Source organism: Onychostoma macrolepis, chromosome 18, assembly GCF_012432095.1.
Source record: "Onychostoma macrolepis isolate SWU-2019 chromosome 18, ASM1243209v1, whole genome shotgun sequence".
Taxonomy (NCBI): domain Eukaryota; kingdom Metazoa; phylum Chordata; class Actinopteri; order Cypriniformes; family Cyprinidae; genus Onychostoma; species Onychostoma macrolepis.
In genome coordinates, this window is record NC_081172.1 from 176114 (window position 1) to 197500 (window position 21387).

Sequence of the window (21387 nt, forward strand, 5' to 3'; positions counted from 1 at the left end):
AAAGTGTGTGTGAGTGAGGTCTATTAACGTGAAATTGTGTTGCTTTGTCAGGAATCTGGCCGTGAAACTCCATCAGGCAATCAGGCATCCAGTATCAACGGAACAGACGATGAGAAGATCTCACACGTGCCGGACATCACAGCGCTGAAAAGTGAGAACGACCAGCTGAAGTCTGTAGCGGAGCAGAGGTGAGACGCTCATGAATCCTCTGATATTCCTTAATATTAATATTTCTGATATTTATAACCAGCCCTAAACCGTCACACAGACCCGCTGATGCAATCCGCTCGGAATCAGAACATCGTCTGTCCGACTGATTGATAAGATGTTCAGACGTCATGAAGCTTCAGTTAATCAGTGTGCTTCACTGTAGGAGTAGAGATGGTTGGCTCTTTGTCCTTGTGAAGCTGAATGGCGTGTGTGTGTGTGTGTGTGTGTGTGTGTGTGTGTGTCTGTCTGACAGTAAGAAGCTGGAGACGGAGCTGCAGGCACTGAAAGACAGCAACGCTCGGCTGATGGACACGCTGCAGGAGGCCAACAGCAACGCAGAGAGCTGGAAGAGCAAAGTGACGCAGAGCCAGGACGAGAACAACCAGCTGAAGGACAAGGTGAGACGAGAGGAGAAGCAGCGCTGCTCATCAGCCTCGCTTTAGTTGAGTTTAGCCAACGGGTTACAGAATCAGAATGTGTAGTTTATATTAACATTTAGTCATTAGGGCTGCAACGATTAGTCAACATTATCGACAACATCGACAATAAAAAATTGTTGACAAATTTTTGTTGTCGAGTATTCGTTTGATCTCATATGACCTAATGAAAGAGCCTGCAATAATGCGGTTTGACCAGTGTGGCGCTGTAGCTCAAGACTATAATTCAGCCCTCCAAGATGCAATTCAAGGGAAGAAGACGCAGCGCTTCAGAGCCAACGCAGCCAACCTGAAGCTGCTGAGCGGCATTTGAATGAATATGTAAATATATGCTGCACGCTTTCCTCTCAATAACGAAATAAACACAACAAAACTAACAGCGGTGAGAAAGCAGCAGTTAAGAAAGCATCTGATTACAGCGATGTGGATGTTTGCACGAACTCTGCAGTAAAGTCCAGTCATGTCACGATAGCCTTAAATCAAGCAGCTTTACAGTATTAAACATGATAAACCAGTCAGTGTTGATTTCAGTTAGAATTACAACTTGATTTTCTGTTATAAAGCAGCTCTCCAGTGTGGAGCTAGCTAGTGATAAAATCTTTTTATTAGTGGGAAAAAAATATTATTTCATTAAAGTGATAGTTTGGTTTGCAAAGATCAAAGCTTGATCTAGCTCAGGACTGTTTTGATTATCATAACCCTATAAGGTATTTTAAGATAGATTATTTTGTGAATAAAAGAGTTTATCCAAAAATAAAACGTCTTATCGTTAACCTTTATTTTGTTTCTTATCCATATGACTTACAAAAGGAGATGTTAGGCTGAATAATGTGTCATTCAGTTATTTTTTCATATAGCTAATTACATGGTGAATGAGAGATTTCCTCTGTTGGTCATCTATTTTGTGTGCCATATATATATATATATATATATATATATATATATATATATATATATATATATATATATTTGCATAAATTAATTGTATAATAATTGTAAATGGTGAAATCATGCTGTAGAGTCGGAGTGGCAGGGAAGACCATAAGCTCAGTCTTTGCCAGGTTGAGCTATAGGTGATGTTCTTTCATTCATGCCAAGACACCAGGCAGCCTGAGATCTGTGCAGCTACCGTTGGATCATCTGGTTGAAATGAAAGATAGAGCTGTGTGTCATCAGTGTAGCAATGGTAAGAGAAGCCATGTGCCTGTATGATGGGACCCAGTGATGTAGTGTATATGGAGAAGAGGAGGGGTCCAAGAACTGACCCCTGAGGAACCCCAGTGACCAGTGTATGTGCTGTGGATACCTTCCCTCCCCAGGCCACCCTTTAGGAGTTTAGGAGACGTTTGCATTCGCTGTCATATTGAGCTCAGCTGTGTGTGATGGAAGACCTGTAGCGCTAACGGTGTGTGTGTTGTGTGTGTGTGTGTGTGTGTGTGTGTGTGTGTGTGTAGATCTCGGAGCTGGAGGTTCAGTGTAAGGAGGTGAATCTGGAGAGAGAGAGAAACGCTCAGCTGAGTCTCAGAATTCAAGAGCTGGAAGCAGATCTGCAGGAAAAAGAGCAGGTGAGTCTCTCTCTCTCTGTCTCACACACTCACTCACACACACACACACACTCACTCACACGCACTCACACACACGCGCACGCACTCACTCACACACACTTACACATGCACACACACACAGTCACGCACTCACACACACGTGCACACACACACACACACACACTCACACACTCACACACGTGCACACACTCTCTAACGCACACACACACACACACACACACACACACACACACACACGCGCGCTCACACACACACACACACAATCTGACTTTGCTGCAGTTGGAATTTAACTGCTGGTTCGTCTGGTCAGAGGAGAACTGAACCCGACTGAGCCTGGTTTCTCCCAAGGTTTTTTTTCTTCATTCCGTCACCGATGGAGTTTTGGTTCCTCTGGCTTGCTTAGTTGGGGACACTTCATTTCCAGCGATATCGTCGACTTGATTGCACAGATACTACAGGTGCATCTCAATAAATTAGAATGTCGTGGAAAAGTTCATTTATTTCAGTAATTCAGTAAATTCAATGCACACAGACTGAAGTAATTTAAGTCTTTGGTTCTTTTAATTGTGATGATTTTGGCTCACATTTAACAAAAACCCACCAATTCACTATCTCAACAAATTAGAATACTTCATAAGACCAATAAAAAAAAAACATTTTTAGTGAATTGTTGGCCTTCTGGAAAGTATGTTCATTTACTCTATATGTACTCAATACTTGGTAGGGGCTCCTTTTGCTTTAATTACTGCCTCAATTCGGCGTGGCATGGAGGTGATCAGTTTGTGGCACTGCTGAGGTGGTGTGGAAGCCCATATTTCTTTGACAGTGGCCTTCAGCTCATCTGCATTTTTTGGTCTCTTGTTTCTCATTTTACTCTTGATAATAACCCATAGATTCTCTATGGGGTTCAGGTCTGGTGAGTTTGCTGGCCAGTCAAGCACACCAACACCATGGTCATTTAACCAACTTTTGGTGCTTTTGGCAGTGTGGGCAGGTGCCAAATCCTGCTGGAAAATGAAATCAGCATCTTCAAAAAGCTGGTCAGCAGAAGGAAGCATGAAGTGCTCTACAAAACTTGCTCTCATCTGAAAAGAGGACTTTGGACCACCGGGCACCAGTCCAGTTCTTCTTCTCCTTAGCCCAGGTAAGACGCCTCTTACGTTGTCTGTGGTTCAGGAGTGGCTTAACAAGAGGAATACGACAACTGTAGCCAAATTCCTCGACACGTCTGTGTGTGGTGGCTCTTGATGCCTTGACCCCAGCCTCAGTCCATTCCTTGTGAAGTTCACCCAAATTCTTGAATGGATTTTGCTTGACAATCCTCATAAGGCTGCGGTTCTCTCGGTTGGTTGTGCATCTTTTTCTTCCACACTTTTTCCTTCCACTCAACTTTCTGTTAACATGCTTGGATACAGCACTCTATGAACAGTCAGCTTCTTTGGCAATGAATGTTTGTGGCTTACCCTCCTTGTGAAGGGTGTCAATGATTGTCTTCTGGACAACTGTCAGATCAGCAGTCTTCCCCATGATTGTGTAGCCTAGTGAACCAAACTGAGACCATTTTGAAGACTCAGGAAACCTTTGCAGGTGTTTTGAGTTGATTAGCTGATTAGCATGTCACCATATTATAATTTGTTGAGATAGTGAATTGGTGGGTTTTTGTTAAATGTGAGCCAAAATCATCACAATTAAAAGAACCAAAGACTTAAACTACTTCAGTCTGTGTGCATTGAATTTATTTAATACACGAGTTTCACAATTTGAGTTGAATTACTGAAATAAATGAACTTTTCCACGACATTCTAATTTATCAAGATGCACCTGTATTTAAACTGAACTGAGCTGGACGATGACATCATTGAATTCAATAATGAAATGCCTTTAACTGAAAATTGAGTGTTTAATCTTGTCATTTTACATTATTGACACACTATTTTCCTATTTTGATATTGGAAAGTTGCTTTGACACAATCTGTATTGTTAAAAGCGCTATATAAATAAACACACATACACTCTCCTGTCACGACTGCTCTCACACACATGTTTGTTGGTGTTTTTTAGGAGCTTGAGGATCTGCGCAAACAGGCAGAAACCATCCCGCAGCTCATGGCCAAATGTGAAAGTGTAACGGCCAAACTACAGGTGAACAACAAACACTCATTCTTCAAACGAATCTCAGTCACAAATCATACATCACAAGTCTAAATGAAGCTCTTTGGTGTTCAGACTGATGAAGCCACAGCAGCTAGATTTGTGTTTGCTGAAGTTGTTTCAATCAGACTAAAGCAGTAAAATACCTTTTTCAAATGTCATGTAAATGCTGTAGTCCAGCTGAAATCAGTCTGGTATTTTTTTCACTAACAGATCCAGGTGATGTGATTGTAGTTTGGGGTCTGCACACGTTAATCCGCTTCTGCGTTTGAAAATACTGGATTAGTCCTTGTCACATACACGCGTGCAGATGAAGGCTGTATCTGCTCATGTAAACCTAATGTTTGTAATCACTAATTTACTATGCAAATGCTGTATGTTCTGTCAGTATAAATCAATGCAGGGTTTCTTTAAACTTTACAGTCTGTATGTTCAGCTGTATGCACAGAATATCTAGTGCTAAACATTTAAAACAAACACAGAACAGAATGTTGGAGAAACATCAACAGATCAGCTGTGCAAACGCTGAAATAACTCATTAAACATACAGAAATACTTTTCAGATGAGTTCAGTCAGTGTTTGTTGCTCTGGATGTGCGTCATAATCGTTGAGTTCAATCATGAGTTGATTCAGAAGCAGCAACTCACTAGAAATGAACAAGAATAGCAATATCTATGGAGTCAATTTAATGCCACATATATATATATATTAGTGCTGGGCAACGATTAATCGCGATTAATTGCTTCCAAAATAAAAGTCTTTGTGTACATAATATATGTGTGTGTATTGTGTGTATTTATTATGTATATATGAATACACACCCATGTATGTATATATTTAAGAAAAATGTGTTATGATTATATATTAAATATATTTATATATCATATAAATTATATTAATAAATATATACATGTAAATACATGTAAATCTTTTCAAAATATATACTGTATGTGTGTGTCTTTTATATACACATAATAAATATACACAGTACACACAGATATATTATATAAACAAAAACTTTTATTTTGGATGCGATTAATCGCGATTAATCGTTGCCCAGCACTAATATATATGCAAAAGAATAAAGTTTTGCAAAAGAAAAATAAAGTATTGATCAAAAAAAAAAAAAGGTTTTGCAAACAAAAATAAAAATCGCAAAATAAAAAAGTATTGAGAGAGAAAAAATTAAGTTTTGCAAACCGAAATAAAGAATTGCAAAAATTAAGATATAATTCATTGCACAAATCAATGGCAGTTGTAAAAGAAGCTTATGAACTTTGATTCTATTTTATCTCGGCAACACATTTTTTCCATGCTCACACCTACTAATTCATTTGCAACGCTCCATTTATTATTCACTTCATGGCACTGTTTTGACGTGGGGGGTGGAGTCTTAAATTGCTTAAATGGAAGACCAGATCTTGACCCCCCACGTCAAAACAGTGCCATGAAGTGAAATGCACAGAAAAGCGCAAAGGGAAAACGGTATCGCGAGCTCACGCTTGACTGAAATAAATGGAGCGTTGCAAATGAATTAATACTTAATATTTTATTTTTATTTTGCAAAACTTTATTCTTTCGCATATATATGTGGCATTATGTTGACGCCATAAATATCGGCTTTATTAAAACATCTTGAAACGGAGACGTCTGGAAACACGTGATGAAGATTTTAAAGAATCGTTGAGTCTGTTTTTTGGAGTTTCAGAGGGGAAAATCTTAATTGTGTAAATGGCAGCGAACACAAACACTGAGCCGTTGTGTTGCTGTATTTAGAGATGCGTGCTATTTTCTTCAGTTTCACATTCCAGCCGCGAACTTTAGACGACTGTCTCTGTTTACCACGCTGAACTTTGACCTCACACCAGGAATACTCATGCTGTTAGAATGATATAAACGCTGGTCATGTCAGTGTGAATCTGCGGTTCTGCATGTTGTTTGCGAGATTTACTGATGCTGCTGATGTTTTACAGGCTGCAGAGTCGGCCAACAGAGACCTGAGCGAGAAGATGACACTCCTGCAGAGCGAGCTCGACGACAGTCAGCAGAAACAGAAGAACATGAAGAGCGAGCTCAAGAAGTTCATGGACGCTCTGGACGGGAAGATTGATGAGCTCCATGAAGTTCGTCAGGGCATTTCTAAACTGGGCGTCGATAACTGAACACACTCACACTCTCTCACTCTCTCGCTCTCGCTCTGTCTCATTGGGCTCCTGTCGCGTGTGTGTTTGTGATCTTCTGACTGCTGGTTAAGGGCTACTGATGGTCAGCGAGGAGCCCCTCTCTCTCTCTCTCTCTCTCTCTCTCTCTCTCTCTCTCTCACTCTCACACTCTCACACTCTCACACACTCACACACACACACACACACACACACACACGTGGACTGAAGGGTGAATTGAACCGCTGCAGATCTCAGGGCCGTTCGGAATCGCTGATATGCACAAACACAGGTGAACTGCAGAATCACTAAGTGCCTGATGGTGGCGCTCTCTCTCCGCCAGCCCTCATAAACTCTTCTGACAATCGTCCTGTTTAACGCGAGGCGTCGAGCGGATCCTCATGCAATACCCGCCTCAGGCAGCCGGACGCACTTCTCTTCTTCTTCTGCTTCTTCTGTTGGTTTGTTTGTGTTTTTGAGATGAAGTCGCATTCAGATTATTCTTATTCTGATCGATGAAAATATGAGCCAAATATTTGCTGTGATGAAGGCAGTTTGCTTGTTCGGTGCAGATGTGTGTGTCGTGCTCAGCAGTGTTTGTGACGTGCTCCTCCGCTCATGTGTGTGTGTGTGTGTGTGTGTGTGAGATGTTCGGGTGAGGATAATTTATACATGTGCTTTTTTTTTTTTTTTTTTTTTTAAAAGAGTAATCTCTGCCTTTCCTGAGTCTGTGATCGGAGTGCTTGAGCTTCCAAACTCTCTCCTCAGTTCCTTTCAGTTGTTGTTTTTTCTCTTGATGCTGTTCGAATGCTGTGGATGGTGTATAATAGAGCGTTTAATGTGGGCAAGTGTCTTTAACATCCTCTAAAACACACACCCCTTTCTGGAAACTTGAGCCTTTTTTCCCACTTTCTGGAGAAAAAAAAAACTTTTGTTGATCAAAATTGTAAAATAAATAATTGTGGAAATCTAGTTTCTGAAGGAGATCTCTACGTTTCTGTTATTTGCGATGTTTGAGGATCTTGCAGGCGGTGGGCGTTTCTCTCTCTTGCCCTCTGATTGGTGAGAGGATGTGTTGCCTTGGCAACCTGCATCCCACACACGGCTGCTATTGATTGTGAGTATACTGTGCTCCAGATGTGAATACATTTGTTCATATAGTTGTTTTATCATTGTTGTTAGATTTCTGTGGTGTCACTGTAATGAAGCTTGTTTCCACAGAAACACTGGATTCTGTGATGCTCAGGATCTGTTCTACACGCAGACTCTCCCTCTCTCTCTCACACACACACTTACTTGTTCTCAGGGCTTTCCTCTTCTCTGATGGAATCACCTTTAAGCTTCCATCAGCAACATTTTCTGATATTTCCATCTGCTGGTGTAGATCAGTGTTCCTCACTATTTTCAGGTGAAGTACCCCCTGAAATCAAACCAGATCACCTAATCATCCAGTCTCTTTAAACAGAACAGATTTCTATTCAAATGAATCATGCTGCTATCAATACACAATTTATACACTACCAAAGTTTGTGTAAGATTTAAAAAAAAAAAAAAAGTTTTTATTCAACAAAAACATTAAATTGGTCAAAAGTGACAGTAAAGACATTTATAATGTTACAAAAGATTTCTGTTTCAAATGAATGCTGTTCTTTTGAACGTTATATTTATTCGTGAATCCTGAAAAATAAAATGTTACACTGGGCAGCACAACTGTTTTCAACATTGATAATAATCAGAAATGTTTCTTGAGCAGCAAATCAGCATATTAGAATGATTTCTGAAGATCATGTGACACTGAAGACTGCAGTAATGATGCTGAAAATACAGCTGCGCATCACAGAAATACATTATAGTTTAACACATATTCACAAACTGGAATAATTTTACCACAATATTACTGGTTTTTCTGTATTTTTGATCAGATAAATGCAGCCTTGGTGAGCAGAAGAGACTTCTTTCAGAAACATTAAAACGTCTAACCTTCCCCAAAATTTGAACAGTAGTTAAAGTTTATAAGTTTGGAGAAGTTTAGTTTGTTAATTGTATCCTGTCGGTTTGAAGTGCTTGAGCTGCTCTGTGGTTTTATGATTGACGTAATTCTCAAAACCAAATCAGTGTTTCACAAACAATCCGCTCGTGATGTTGACCTGCAGGAGCTCAAGCTCATTACGGTCTGGATGAACATCAGATGAAACACATGCTTGACTGCAGCCTTTAGTGGAGCAGTGAATATTTAGACTTGATCCATAAGATCCCTGACTCAGATCTGGCCTTCCATTTAAGCAATTTAAGACGTCTTGCTAGTGGAGTCGAAAAAACCAACCGTGTTTTTAGCATTAAAGGGTTAGTTCACCCCAATCTGACCCTCTCATAGACAGCAACGCAACTGAAATGTTCCCAGGTCCAGAAACGTAGTAAATACATCGGTAAAACAGTCCATGTGACATCAGTGGCTCAACTTCAGTTTTGCGATGCTACGAGACTACTTTTTTTTGCGCAAAGAAAACAAAAATAACATAATTTACTCAACCATTCATCTCCCCCGAATTACGTCGTCCACCATTTTAGAGAGCATCACCACGCATGCGCACGCTTTCCCCCAAGCGTAAACAATGCTTAATACGTAATTACATTCAGGCTCGCGCTTTCCCCCGAACGCAAACAACGCTGATTACATGAAATGCGTTCTGCGGAACTCTCCAAAATGGGGGGGAACGCACCTCGGGGGAGAAGAAAGGTTGAGTAAATTGTTATTTTTGTAACAAAAAGTAGTCTCGTAGCGTCGCAAAACTGAATTTGAGCCACTGATGTCACATGGACTGTTTTACCGATGTATTTACTACGTTTCTGGACCTGGGAACATTTCAGTTGCGTTGCTTTCTATGGAGGGTCAGATAGCTCTCCGATTTCATCAAAAACATATTAATTTGTGTTCCGAAGATGAACGAAGGTCTTACGGGTTTGGAACGACATGAGGGTGAGTCATTAATGACAGAATGTTCATTTTTGGGTGAACTAACCCTTTAATGTCAAAGCAGATTTCTGTCGAAGTTAAACCAAATATTGCATGAATGGGGTAATAATTAATGGGTTTATACAAAACACCTGAAATTATATATTACCCATCAGGAGGCCTTGATATCAATTTGACATCAAATATTAGTCAAGACTCGATCAAGATAACATCATTTTAAATTCAGTTTGGTCAGCAATTTCTTCCAGTGCTAAATGAGTGATATGACGTTAATATGAAGTTAATCCTACACTTAAATTGCTTTAATGTAGATGTAGGCCAATGTGTTGTTCAATTTACATCGTCATGGTAAGTTTTTGATGTCAGTTTGATTTGCACATTTAAATTTTTAGTTTTTTTGTTTTTGGATGACAATTTTGATGTTAATTTGATGCCTTTTCAACATCAATTGCCCACTGGATAAGGCTAAAACGTGTACGATTGTCCCAACTGCACACAGTGTAAACAGTGGATTACACTAAATAATTGTCATAAATTGAGGTTGATATTTAGAATATCGTGCAATATTTCCAATGTGAAATTTGGAATTAAGTTCACATTCTGATTGTTGCTTTAAAAATGTTTTATTAAAAATGATAAATTCTGTGAACAAATCAAAGAGTGTATCATGTCAGTATTACTTTCAGAAAGTGGGTTGATTTTGCAAATGACAAAATGAACATGATTTCTCATAAAATTAAATCCTAACAAAGCAGAAAAGTGATGTCATAATCACATATCGTCACAGTCGTTAGAAATGTGCTAGTTCATGAAGTCATTACTGCTGTGCTGTTGGGAAATGTTTTAGTTAATTTAGCCACTGTATTGAATAAATACCTGGGGTTGTGTTTGTTTTCTTCTAAAAGTGACAAAAAGTAAGATGATCTAGCTTTTCCATTAGACGTACTGTCTCGCCATGCAATATGAAATACCTCTAGTTGTGTTTTCCTCCAGCTGCGCTCCATTTTCCGGGCTGTTCTCTTTAGGGCACGAGCGTGCTCATTATACCACGGTGTTGGACTCTTATCCTTAATCTTACTTGAGCGTAAAGGAGCAACCGCATCATCAAGTTGTTCTGAGCTATTGGATATGCTGAGGAACTGAGATAAGTCAGGAAGATTATTTATAAAGCAGTCTTTTGTGGTAGAAGTGATGGTTCTACCATATTTGTAATGAGTAGAATTTGCAGTTTTAGCTATATGGAGTATACACAAGACTGGATAACGATCGGAGATATCGCTCTGTTGCAGCAATATCTCAGATTTCAATGCCATCCACATCAATTCTACGTGTTAATATTAAATCTAAAGTATGATTACAATGAGTAGGTCCTGACATGTGTTGTCTAACCCAAATGGAGTTCAGAATGGCTAAAAATGCTGATCCTAATGCATCTTTTTCAATATCAACGTGGATATTAAAATCACCATCAATTAAGACTTTATCTGCAGTCAGCACTAACTCCGATAGAAAATCAGCAAATTCTTAAAGTCTGTACGGTGCCCTTGTGGCCTGTATACAGTAGCCAGTTCAAACGTCACAGGGGATTTATCATTAACACTTATTATATTATATCAAACAAATTATACTTTAAATCAGACCTCTGAGAAATACTGAAAATATTACTATAAACTGTAGCAACACCTCCCCCTTTACCTTTTGGACACGGTTCATGTTTATAACAGTAATCTTGGGGGGGTAATGTATTCATTTTTGGCAACACCAAAGCAAGCCCCCATGCATAGTTTTTGGGGATTTATTGTCTGACGTTCACAGTTGTGTTCACAAATATTGCATTACCATTAAGTAATCATCTATACTGTTTAAAATTAAAAATAAATAACATTTCAATATCCATCATGGCACCAAGTCAATACACAATATAAAAAACTTCAAGAGGTTATAAATGTTTCTGAGCTTGTATCATTAAAGAAGACATTCTGTTATTACCAGCGGTGGGGATGTCTGTAATCACCCAGAACACTAGCAACACCCCAGCAACTGCATAGCAAAAGCCTAGCAACCACCCAGAATATCCTAGCAACCAGCTAGCAATACTTTAGCAAACATCTAGATTCTAGAACATCTAACTGACCAAACTATTTATGTTTCTTAAACAAGACTTTAAGACAAGCCAGCAAAAATGTCTCTTTCAAACTTTTAAATCTAGTTATTACAGGTATTCTTAAATACTTACCATTCAAATACACAGATAAATTCAGCATCCTCAGCACATTTGGTCAAATTTGATTACAGTGTACAGTACTACAGCAGTTTCCTGGTCTCCTGACACAAGACTATATCTCTAGACAGTCATTTCTCAGTTCTGCAGATATGCAGTACACATAAAAAATGATTACAAATAAAATTTGACAGTCACACGTTTGAAGGTGTACAACACGTGCTACAGTTTACTGTACATATAGAATATGGAAATTTCCATCATCTAATGTACTGGTACTGTACTGTATACTGAATGTGTAAGTATAAAACCCATGTATATTATTATCTCAGCTCTCTCCGTTGTTAGGATGCAGATTCTGATTGATGTCATCAGTTTGGCTGCCTAATGTTTAACTTACTCATTGTTAAACTTTTTGAGAAACGTGTTTTGAGAACTGAATGAATGATTTGGGGAAATGGACCAACTAAAATCAGTTATATCATGTTAACAATCGAGAAAACTACGATACAAGATTCTTACCTAACCCTGCTATCAGTTTTCGTGATCGGCATCTTCTTATTGATTTCATGTTATTGTTTGGTCAGATGTGGCAGAAAGGCCTCTATATCTGATGAAAGTGGAGCGAGCGATCGGAGAATCCATCACCAAACAATTACGGGATGAATCTCAGACATGGACGGGATTAGATTTCTCAGAGGACTTCTGAATAAACCGAGAACCAGTATCTGATTCACGAACACGTGTAAAAACAATTCGTTAGTGAACGGGCTGCGCTTTGTGTTTTTGGCTCGGTTCATAAGAGTCATTTGTTAATGAAGCCGACTACACTGTGCGCGGGCAACCATCCTGCGCTGTCCTCCGCGGCTGAGAAGTAGCACATGAAACACTGCTTAGCCTACATTTATATTTTATTCTGTGATAATTCTGGGATGGCAGATGGGGCGGCACAGCTTTTTCTTAGGGCTGCAGTTGCCACCCCGGAAGATCCGCCCCTGTGATCAATGATCATATTATTTACAGAAAGCATTTTCATAGAAGGGGATGTAATATTCAGTAAGCCAAGCTTTATTATTTGTTTATCTGTATTATATCTGTTTTTTATTTGTTGAACATCAATTAAATTGTTACTATTACTTTGGTTTGGATGTTTTCTGTGTTTTCTAGTTCGGGGAGCAGACACAGTCTCTATAGAGTGATATCTAGGTGAAGGAGTCTCTATGTGCTGAGAGTTAGCAGACTTCAGTGACGTGAGGTGGCTAGCAGACGATCGGTTTAGCCAGTCTGTCTGCTTCCTGACCTGGGCCCCAGTTAGTCAAGTACAACTCTAATGGCGCTTTTCCACTGTGTGGTATGGCTCGGCTCAGTTCGGCTCGGTTCGCGTTTCCACTGCAGTTTAGTACCGCTTTAGCGTGGGTGGGATTATTCACGTGTCGTTATAGTCGCGCCGCCTCTGAGTCATTCCACGAAACCAGTACGATTTGGATTTACACATTTTTAGATTTTTTACCCCAAAATATTACTTTTCTGAACACCCCACAGCATTAATGACATATTTAACTTCCTGAAAAACATATTTTCCCACCTCAGGCATCAAATCCCTATTATTATTGGTCATTATTTTAAGATATGGGCACTATTAATCTTCAACCCAGTTATGGACACTATGGGATCTCTCTGAATATGATCATAAAATGTATTTGTAATGAAATCAACATTTTCCTATTAATCAGATGTTCCTCACGCTAATTCAGTATTTGCAAATATAAAAGTTACATAAAATCTCACACTTTTGCTATACTAAAGCCTGAAATTGAACTTTTTGTGACCGCAACCTTATCATTTTTGATCAAAGACGTGGGTTAACTTCAGAATTTGAACTAAAATCAGTATTCTTATGATTGCTCTGAACATTTCAGACTTGAGTTCAACAAACATTAAATTACTTTTTCATAAACTTTAAAAAAATAATTAATAAAAATGTAGGTGTGACAGGGTTGAAGATGGTAACGGGGTTGAAGAGACAAATACAGCTTAACAAATAAATAGTTGTTTTTTTATTCAAATTCACTGTAAGATTTTCTAAGATTTTCTATAAACACTGTATTTCATCATGTGACCAAGAAAGACAACAGATATAAATTGCAATTTAACTGAGTTTTATTAACCCGACTGCAGGAAAAACAACAATAACATAGTATACATTAGAACATTATAAACTGACTGAATAGGTCATCAAAATAAAACATATAACTAGTGTGGTATTCCATATGTGGCCCACACCTCTTTCACGATCTCCACATGGAGATGGTGCTGAAGCACACAGGCTCTGGTTTTCCACCAACATACAACACCCCTGTATAGTGCATCCGGAAAGTATTCACAACGCTTCACTTTTTCTACATTTTATGTTACAGCCTTATTCCAAAATGGGTTAAATTCATTATTTTACACAAAATTCTAAAAACAATACCCCATAATGACAATGTGAAAGAAGTTTGTTTGAAATCTTTGCATAATTTATAAAAAAAAATCACATGTACATAAGTATTCACAGCCTTAGACATGACACTCAAAATTGAGCTCAGGTGCACCTGTTTCCACTGATCATCCTTGAGATGTTTCTACAACTTGATTGGAGTCCACCAGTGATAAATTAAGTTGATTGGACATGATTTGGAAAGGCAAACACAGGTAATGGTGCATGTCAGAGCACAAACCAAGCCGTGAAGTCCAAGGAATTGTCTGTAGACCTCTGAGACAGGATTGTATCGAGGCACAGATCTGGGGAAGGGTACAGAAAAATTTCTGCAGCATTGAAGGTTCACAGAAACATGTAGTCTCTGTTACTCTTAATGGGAACAGTTTGAAACAACCAGGACTCTTCCTAGAGCTGGCCTCCTGGCCAAACTGGGGTGCGTTTCCCAAAAGCATTGTTAGCTAACTATGGTCGTTAGTTCAATTGAACTCTATTGGTAACAACGGAACTTGCAACCATAGTTGTTTTTGGGAAGCGCACCCCTGAGCAACTGATGGTGAAGGGCTTTGGTTAGATTGGTGACCAAGAACCTGATCATCCTCCATGATCATACGTGGAGATAGGAGAAACCTACAGAAGGACAATCATCACTGCAACTCTCCACCAAACTGGGCTTTATGACAATGTGGCAAGACTCAATCCTCTCCTCAGTGAAAACGCATGAAAACACACTTGGCATTTGCAAAAAAAAGCACCTAAAGAACCCCCAGACTGTGAGAAACAAGATTCTCTGGTCTGATAAACCTCAATTTCAAGCATCATGTTTGAAGGAAACCCGGCACTGCTCATCACCTGCAAAGTACCATCCCAAAAGTAAAGTGTGCTGGAAACAGCCTCATGCTGTGGGGATGTTTTTCAGCGACAGGGACTGAGGGACTCGTCAGAGTAGAAAAAAGCTCAGTGCACCAAAATATTGAGCTAGCATTAATGATAATTATTCAGAATCTCAGACTGGGCAGAAGGTTCACCTTCCGACAGGACAACAACCCTAAGCACACAGCCAAGATAACAAAGGAGTGGCTACGGGACAACTCTGTGAATGACCTTGAGTGGCCCAGCCAGAGCCCAGACTTGAACCCGACTGAACAACTCTGGAGAGATAAATTACTGGATAACTTCAGAACCAAAGTGTTAAAAACACAACCCCATCACAATCTCACAACCACGTTATGATCAAATAAGTAACGGGGTTGAGTGTGACAGGGTTGTGATTTTTTGCTCAAAATGGCCCCTGTCCTAAATGTAGTATGTACATATGAGCACATGGTATGCATGATATTAAGAAATCATGTATATTGTTAAAATAAAGATTTTCACAAGTAATAGTTTTCTATCTTTATTTAATGTAACAGGGTTGAGTCGTTAAGCTTGACAATCACAATATCACAATATTAATAAGGTATAGTTATAAAGGAAGGTGGTAACTTGCCTATGTCTGCTCACAATGTTGTATGATGTCACTTCCTGTTAATAATATCACATAAGGATCAGTTCATTATTTTTATGGGGGGAGAATGATTTGTGTAACGGGGTTGAGGGGTTACTGAGGTACGGAACTAAATAATATGATTTTAATGAATAATCATGAATATATTTAGAAAAAAAACATTACAAGCAAAAAAGCACAGATAGATATTTATGAGAATAGCAAAATGTATGGACTTTTTTCTAATTTTATTATTCATATCCCAAGTACACTTTCATAGAAGGCCATGAAGGACATGACAAAATAGGTGGTGTCAACTGAACAAAAACAAGACAATTTCTAATATATAGATAAAATGTATGTCATGTTTTTAAACCTTATTAAAGGAGACATTTCAATGAATACAAAAAGTTTAAAAAAATAGATTTTGGTGACCCAATAAATAAAATACACTTAAAAAAACGTCAGAGGGACTGAAATTGTACCTGTTTCGTGGAATGACTCTACTGCCGTAGCCACACTTTCGTGACTCCTGAAAAATTGCCCCAAAAACTCATCCAATTGTCTATGTTTCTCATCACCACGGTAAGCAGGGAGGGGACCAGAGCATATTACAGTGTCTGACATCACACTTGCAAATTCACACCTCTTTTACATTATTTTTAGTGACCGACTGGTGACCTCATTAGTTCATCATCAGTGTTTTAAGTTATTACATGCATAGGTTTTTGGGCTGATAATTTACACCTGTTTTTTCAGAATTTAGCAGTAGGAAATTACTAGTCATCTAGATTATATCATCTATGCATTCCATTGGCTATGCGAATTGGTATGTTTCGTCAGGCCACGAAGAAATATAGAGCTGAGTATCAGCAGCAAAACAGTGAAAGTTAACATCATGTTTCCGGATGATATCTCCCAAGAGCAACATGTAAAGCGTGAAAAGCAACGGTCCTAGTACTGAGCCTTGAGGTACTCCATACTGCACTTGTGAATGACATGACACTGTAACTGACTATAGTAGTTATGTTGTTTTTGTGTGTAGTTTCTCTACTGTGCTCCAGGGGACCCTACAGGATTTTCAATGTTAAGGGATAAAAAAAAAAGGATGTAGGCAGTAGAGTAAGAGATACCTGTTTGGTTGAGCTGAAGCATGGCTTTCACTTACTGTACATAACCTTACCGCAATCAATCAATCAATCAAACTTTATTTATAAAGCACCTTAAAAACACCGAAGTGTACCAAAGTGCTGTACAGAAAGCTCATACAAAGCATACAATACAATTAAAACAACATTTAAAAAAATATATATATATATATAACCAAATCTCAACATCAGGTGTCAAAGGCCAAGGAAAAAAGATATGTTTTAAGAGATGATTGAAATAAAAACAATGAAGAGCTCTAATGGGCAGAGGCAAATCATTCCATAATTTAGGAGCTGCCACAGCAAAGGCACGGTCCTCTCTAAGCTTACGCTTTGTTTTTGGCACATTCAGGAACAGCTGATCAGCTGACCTGAGAGAACGGGTAGGCATATAAGGGTGTAGCAGCTCAGAAATATAAGGTGGAGCAAGCCCATTTAGGGATTTATAAACAAACAGAAGAATTTTAAATTGAATCCTAAAATGTACGGGCAGCCAGTGAAGTGAAGCTAATATGGGGGAAATGTGCTCATATTTACGTGTTCCAGTTAAAACACGCGCTGCAGCGTTTTGCACCATCTGCATACGAGCAACAGAGGACCCACTAACCCCCACATACAATGCATTACAGTAATCAAGCCGAGTGGTTACAAAGGCATGGATTACTGTCTCAAAATTTTGCCTTGTAAGATATGGCTTTATTTTGGCCAACTGCCTCAGTTGGAAAAAACTTGATTTAACTACTGCCCTGATCTGACTGTCGAACTTAAAATCTGAGTCAATTTTCACCCCTAAGTTAGTAATGGTTGGCTTGATGTACTGAGCCAAGGCACCCAAATCAACCAGAGGGGTCCCGGTGGTCCCACCAAAAACCATCACTTCTGTCTTGTCTTCATTAAAACTTAAAAATTAAGAGCCATCCATGCCTTTATATCGTCAAGACACTCAAGTAACGGTCCAACAGTGTCATTCTTTCTAAGTGGCACATAAATCTGGCTATCATCCGCATAACAATGGAATGACAAGCCATGCTTCCTGATTATTGAACCAAGGGGGAGCAAATAAAGAGAGAAAAGGAGAGGGCCTAAAACTGAGCCCTGCGGTACCCCACAAGAGAGAGGAGCCGAAGAGGACACAAAGTCACCACAAGCTAACACAAGCTAACATAGAAGGTCCGGCCTTTTAAATAGGACCTGAACCATTGGAGCGCTATGCCCTTGATGCCCACCCACTGCTCCAGACAAGAAATTAAGATGTCATGGTCCACAGTGTCAAACGCAGCAGTTAAATCAAGAAGAACCAGAATAACACAATCACCAGCATCCGTAGCTAAAAGGATATGATTAAAAACTTTTAGAAGTGCAGATTCTGTGCTGTGTAGAGTTTTAAAACCGGACTGGAAAACTTCAAGAATATTGTGATCTTTCAGATATGCCATTAATTGACTACAAACTATCTTTTCAAGGATTTTTGAAAGAAAAGGTAGCTTGGAAATAGGTCTAAAATTTGCAAGGTCTGTAGGATCCAGAGCAGGTTTTTTAATCAGAGGTTGGACTACTGCGTGTTTAAAAATTTCAGGGACCACACCTGATGACAAACTGCTATTAACAACTGCAAGAACAGATGGCCCTACAGTAGGAAAAACCTCCTTGACAAGTCGAGGAGGGACAGCATCATATGGAGAACCTGAGGGCTTCAGATGACCAACAATCTCATGTAATACTGAGAAAGTCACCGTCTCAAACTTGTCAAAGACAGCAGAGCAGAGGACAGGGACTGAAGGATCATAAGAAGGAGGTGAAATAAGAGCCCTGGTGGAAGTAACCTTATCAATAAAAAAGTGAAGAAAATTTTCACATACAACAGAGGAGGCATCAACACAGGACCTTTGCGGGACATGTAGAACTGAATCAATAGTCTTAAACAAAACACGAGGCTTGTTACAGTTTGACAAAATAATTTCAGAGATATAATTTCTTTTAGCATCTTTCACAGTTTTCTGATAATGACGCCAGCAATCCCTTAGTATTTGAAACGACACATGCAATTTGTCCTTTTTCCATTTGCGCTCAGCCCTACGGCACTCACGTCTGACAGCACGAACCGTGTCATTCATCCATGGCTCAAATTTAGGTTTTGGCTGCCTGATTTTCAAAGGAGCCACAGTATTCATAACAGTTTGCCAGGTAGAGTGCAACCATGAGCTAAGCGCCTCTGAATCATTGCATGTAGACTCCGGTATAGCATAGTTCTGACTGACAACTAATGCAAACTGAACAGCAGTGGAAGGGTTAATGATGCGACAGGGGCGAACAGCAGCGCGAGGTTCAACTGTATTACAGGCAAGAGCAATATCAAACAGCACAGGCATATGGTCAGAAAACACTGCGTCACATATCTCAAGGTTACGAACAGGCAAACCAAAAGATAAAACAAGATCGAGTGTGTGTCCGCGTTCATGTGTGGGGCCAGACACAGACTGCACCAAATTAAAAGAGTCAATGAGATATAAAAAATCCTTTGCCATTGGGTTTTCAGGACAACACACATGGACATTAAAATCCCCAACAATAAGGACATGATCGTATTTAGGCATAATATCAGCCAGAAACGCAGAAAAGTCATTTATAAAGTCCTTATTGTATCTGGGAGGCCGATAGACCACTGCACACAGCATTAAGGATCGACCCAGCTCAAATAAACTCAGCTCAAAGCTGCTAAACGAGGATGGAGTTCAGTTTGAGAAACTTAGGTTTTCAGTTCAATCATGTAAGTGTATCAGTTTATTTTGTGCTGTGTAACTTTGCACTTATTTTGTAAATAGTTTAACTAGTGGTGAAATTATGGGTTGTTTTTAAATGCTAATACTAGTTGTTTGTTTTGTAGAAGTCTTTTTGTTTCTGTCTTTCCGTTTTCTTCTTTACTCTGAATGCCTCATCAATGGACTAAGAAATAACTTCATCAAAACTGTGCTCATCGTGGGACAAATCAACATCAAAGAATTGCAACGCACTCTATGTTTTAAGGAAACCCGGATTGCCGATTATTTATGCTACTCTTGCTATCGGACTACTGGATTTTTTCACCTATCATCGAGGACTTCAGTATTCGGATTCAGTGCATGTTTCGGCTTAGAGACGAGTATTCATTTAACCAGATACATTTTTTGTCCTTCGTTTTAGTAAATGATAAATGCGACGGGTTGTTTTTGCAGTCAAAAAGACTTGTGTTGCTGTAATGATCTGTGGATTGCCTTTATTTTATATAAAAACTTTGTAATGCACTACTGTGTTTTGTGTCGTTTTCAGTTGAGGGACCCTCCCCTAAATTATTTTCTGAATTTTGCCCTTTTGAAAAATATCACTGGGACGGTTACAACGCCTGATACCTTTATTTTGAAATAAAATATACAAAACAACAATTTAAATATGGGTTTGAATGAATTGCATACGTTAGTGTTTATTTCCATAGTCAGGTTTTGTTTAGCACATTTTGAGAATCACCAGACCAGGCTTTGATACGATCAAGAGTTCCAGGAAAAGAAAAGCATTCTGCATCAGTCATAGACTTTCCCTCAAACACAGACAGACAGATACAGATGCTACAATCTTGATCAGGCACTTTAATGAAAGCGTTCACAGATCAAATCAGAGTCACAAATGTTATTCACACATTTCTAATGTTTAGTGCAATTGGCTATATTTTCATGGAAAATTACTTATATATTCCTACGACAAGACATATCAGTGCAAAGTTTGGCAAAGGAAGTTAGCCATGACAATCAGAAATGGCGGCTGAAATGCCATCCAGCAGCAGCAGCAGCGTTTGTGAATCACAGCCGGTCGTGTTTAACTCTCCCAGTCTCCAGACGGCGCGTCTGACGGCTCTTCATCATCAGAGTCGTTAGACACCTTCTTCATTCTCATCATGGCGGCTTTGATGCTCCGCTCGAGCTCCGAGTCTGTGCTGTGCGTGGGGCCGCTGGAGGGCGGGACTTTCTTCAGGGTCACACCCTGACGGATGGCTGACAGCAGGCTGTTCCTGACGTCGCCGCTCTCTGCGCTGACCGTGACCTTCCGCAGCTGTTTCTGTCCACGCTGCAGTGACGCTAACAGCTCGTCCATCGATCCTGCATCACAAACATGTCATTCAATCAAACGGGTGAAACTCTCAGAACTGTCCGGCTCCGATTTCAGCTCGAAATCAAATAGAAAACATCACTGAAATGACACGCTCGGATGTCACCTGACTGTCTCTCATCTAGCAAATTGAACAAACAGAACTGTACGCTGCTCTTAACATCTGTCCTGCTATGAACCCTCTCTAAGCACCTCGAGCCGCTCCTGAATGCGACGCGTGAGATGTCTTCGTTTAATGACTGGCTTCGCTTTGAGGATTTAGGATGAGTCTGAGGTTCTATTAACTTTAAGAAGATTTTACAAAAACTTGAATTCTTAAGTACTAGAAACTAGATTACAATAAGGATTTTTGAGAATACATAAACCATTCATAACTCTTTCCTTAAGATGAAACACAACAAGAAAACAGCATTCAAGGA

At 39.4% G+C, this 21387-nt stretch overlaps 2 protein-coding genes across 6 annotated transcripts in view; one reads left to right on the forward strand and one right to left on the reverse strand.

Moving 5' to 3' along the window:
- The window catches only part of homer2 (homer scaffold protein 2), a 28124-nt gene extending 20844 nt beyond the window's left edge, over positions 1–7280 (forward strand). For all 5 annotated transcript variants that reach the window (XM_058751733.1, XM_058751732.1, XM_058751734.1 and 2 more), the window contains 5 exons: positions 52–188; positions 464–608; positions 2102–2212; positions 4274–4354; positions 6338–7280. In XM_058751733.1, coding sequence (XP_058607716.1) covers positions 52–188; positions 464–608; positions 2102–2212; positions 4274–4354; positions 6338–6526 — 663 coding nt within the window. In that variant the 3' untranslated portion in view covers positions 6527–7280. The remainder of the gene's footprint in view (positions 1–51; positions 189–463; positions 609–2101; positions 2213–4273; positions 4355–6337) is intronic.
- Positions 7281–20201: 12921 nt separating this feature from the next.
- Positions 20202–21387, reverse strand: part of LOC131524680 (WASP homolog-associated protein with actin, membranes and microtubules) — a 10570-nt gene continuing 9384 nt past the window's right edge. Inside the window, 1 exon segment of the mRNA XM_058751931.1 lies at positions 20202–20958. Coding sequence (XP_058607914.1) covers positions 20678–20958 — 281 coding nt within the window. The 3' untranslated portion in view covers positions 20202–20677.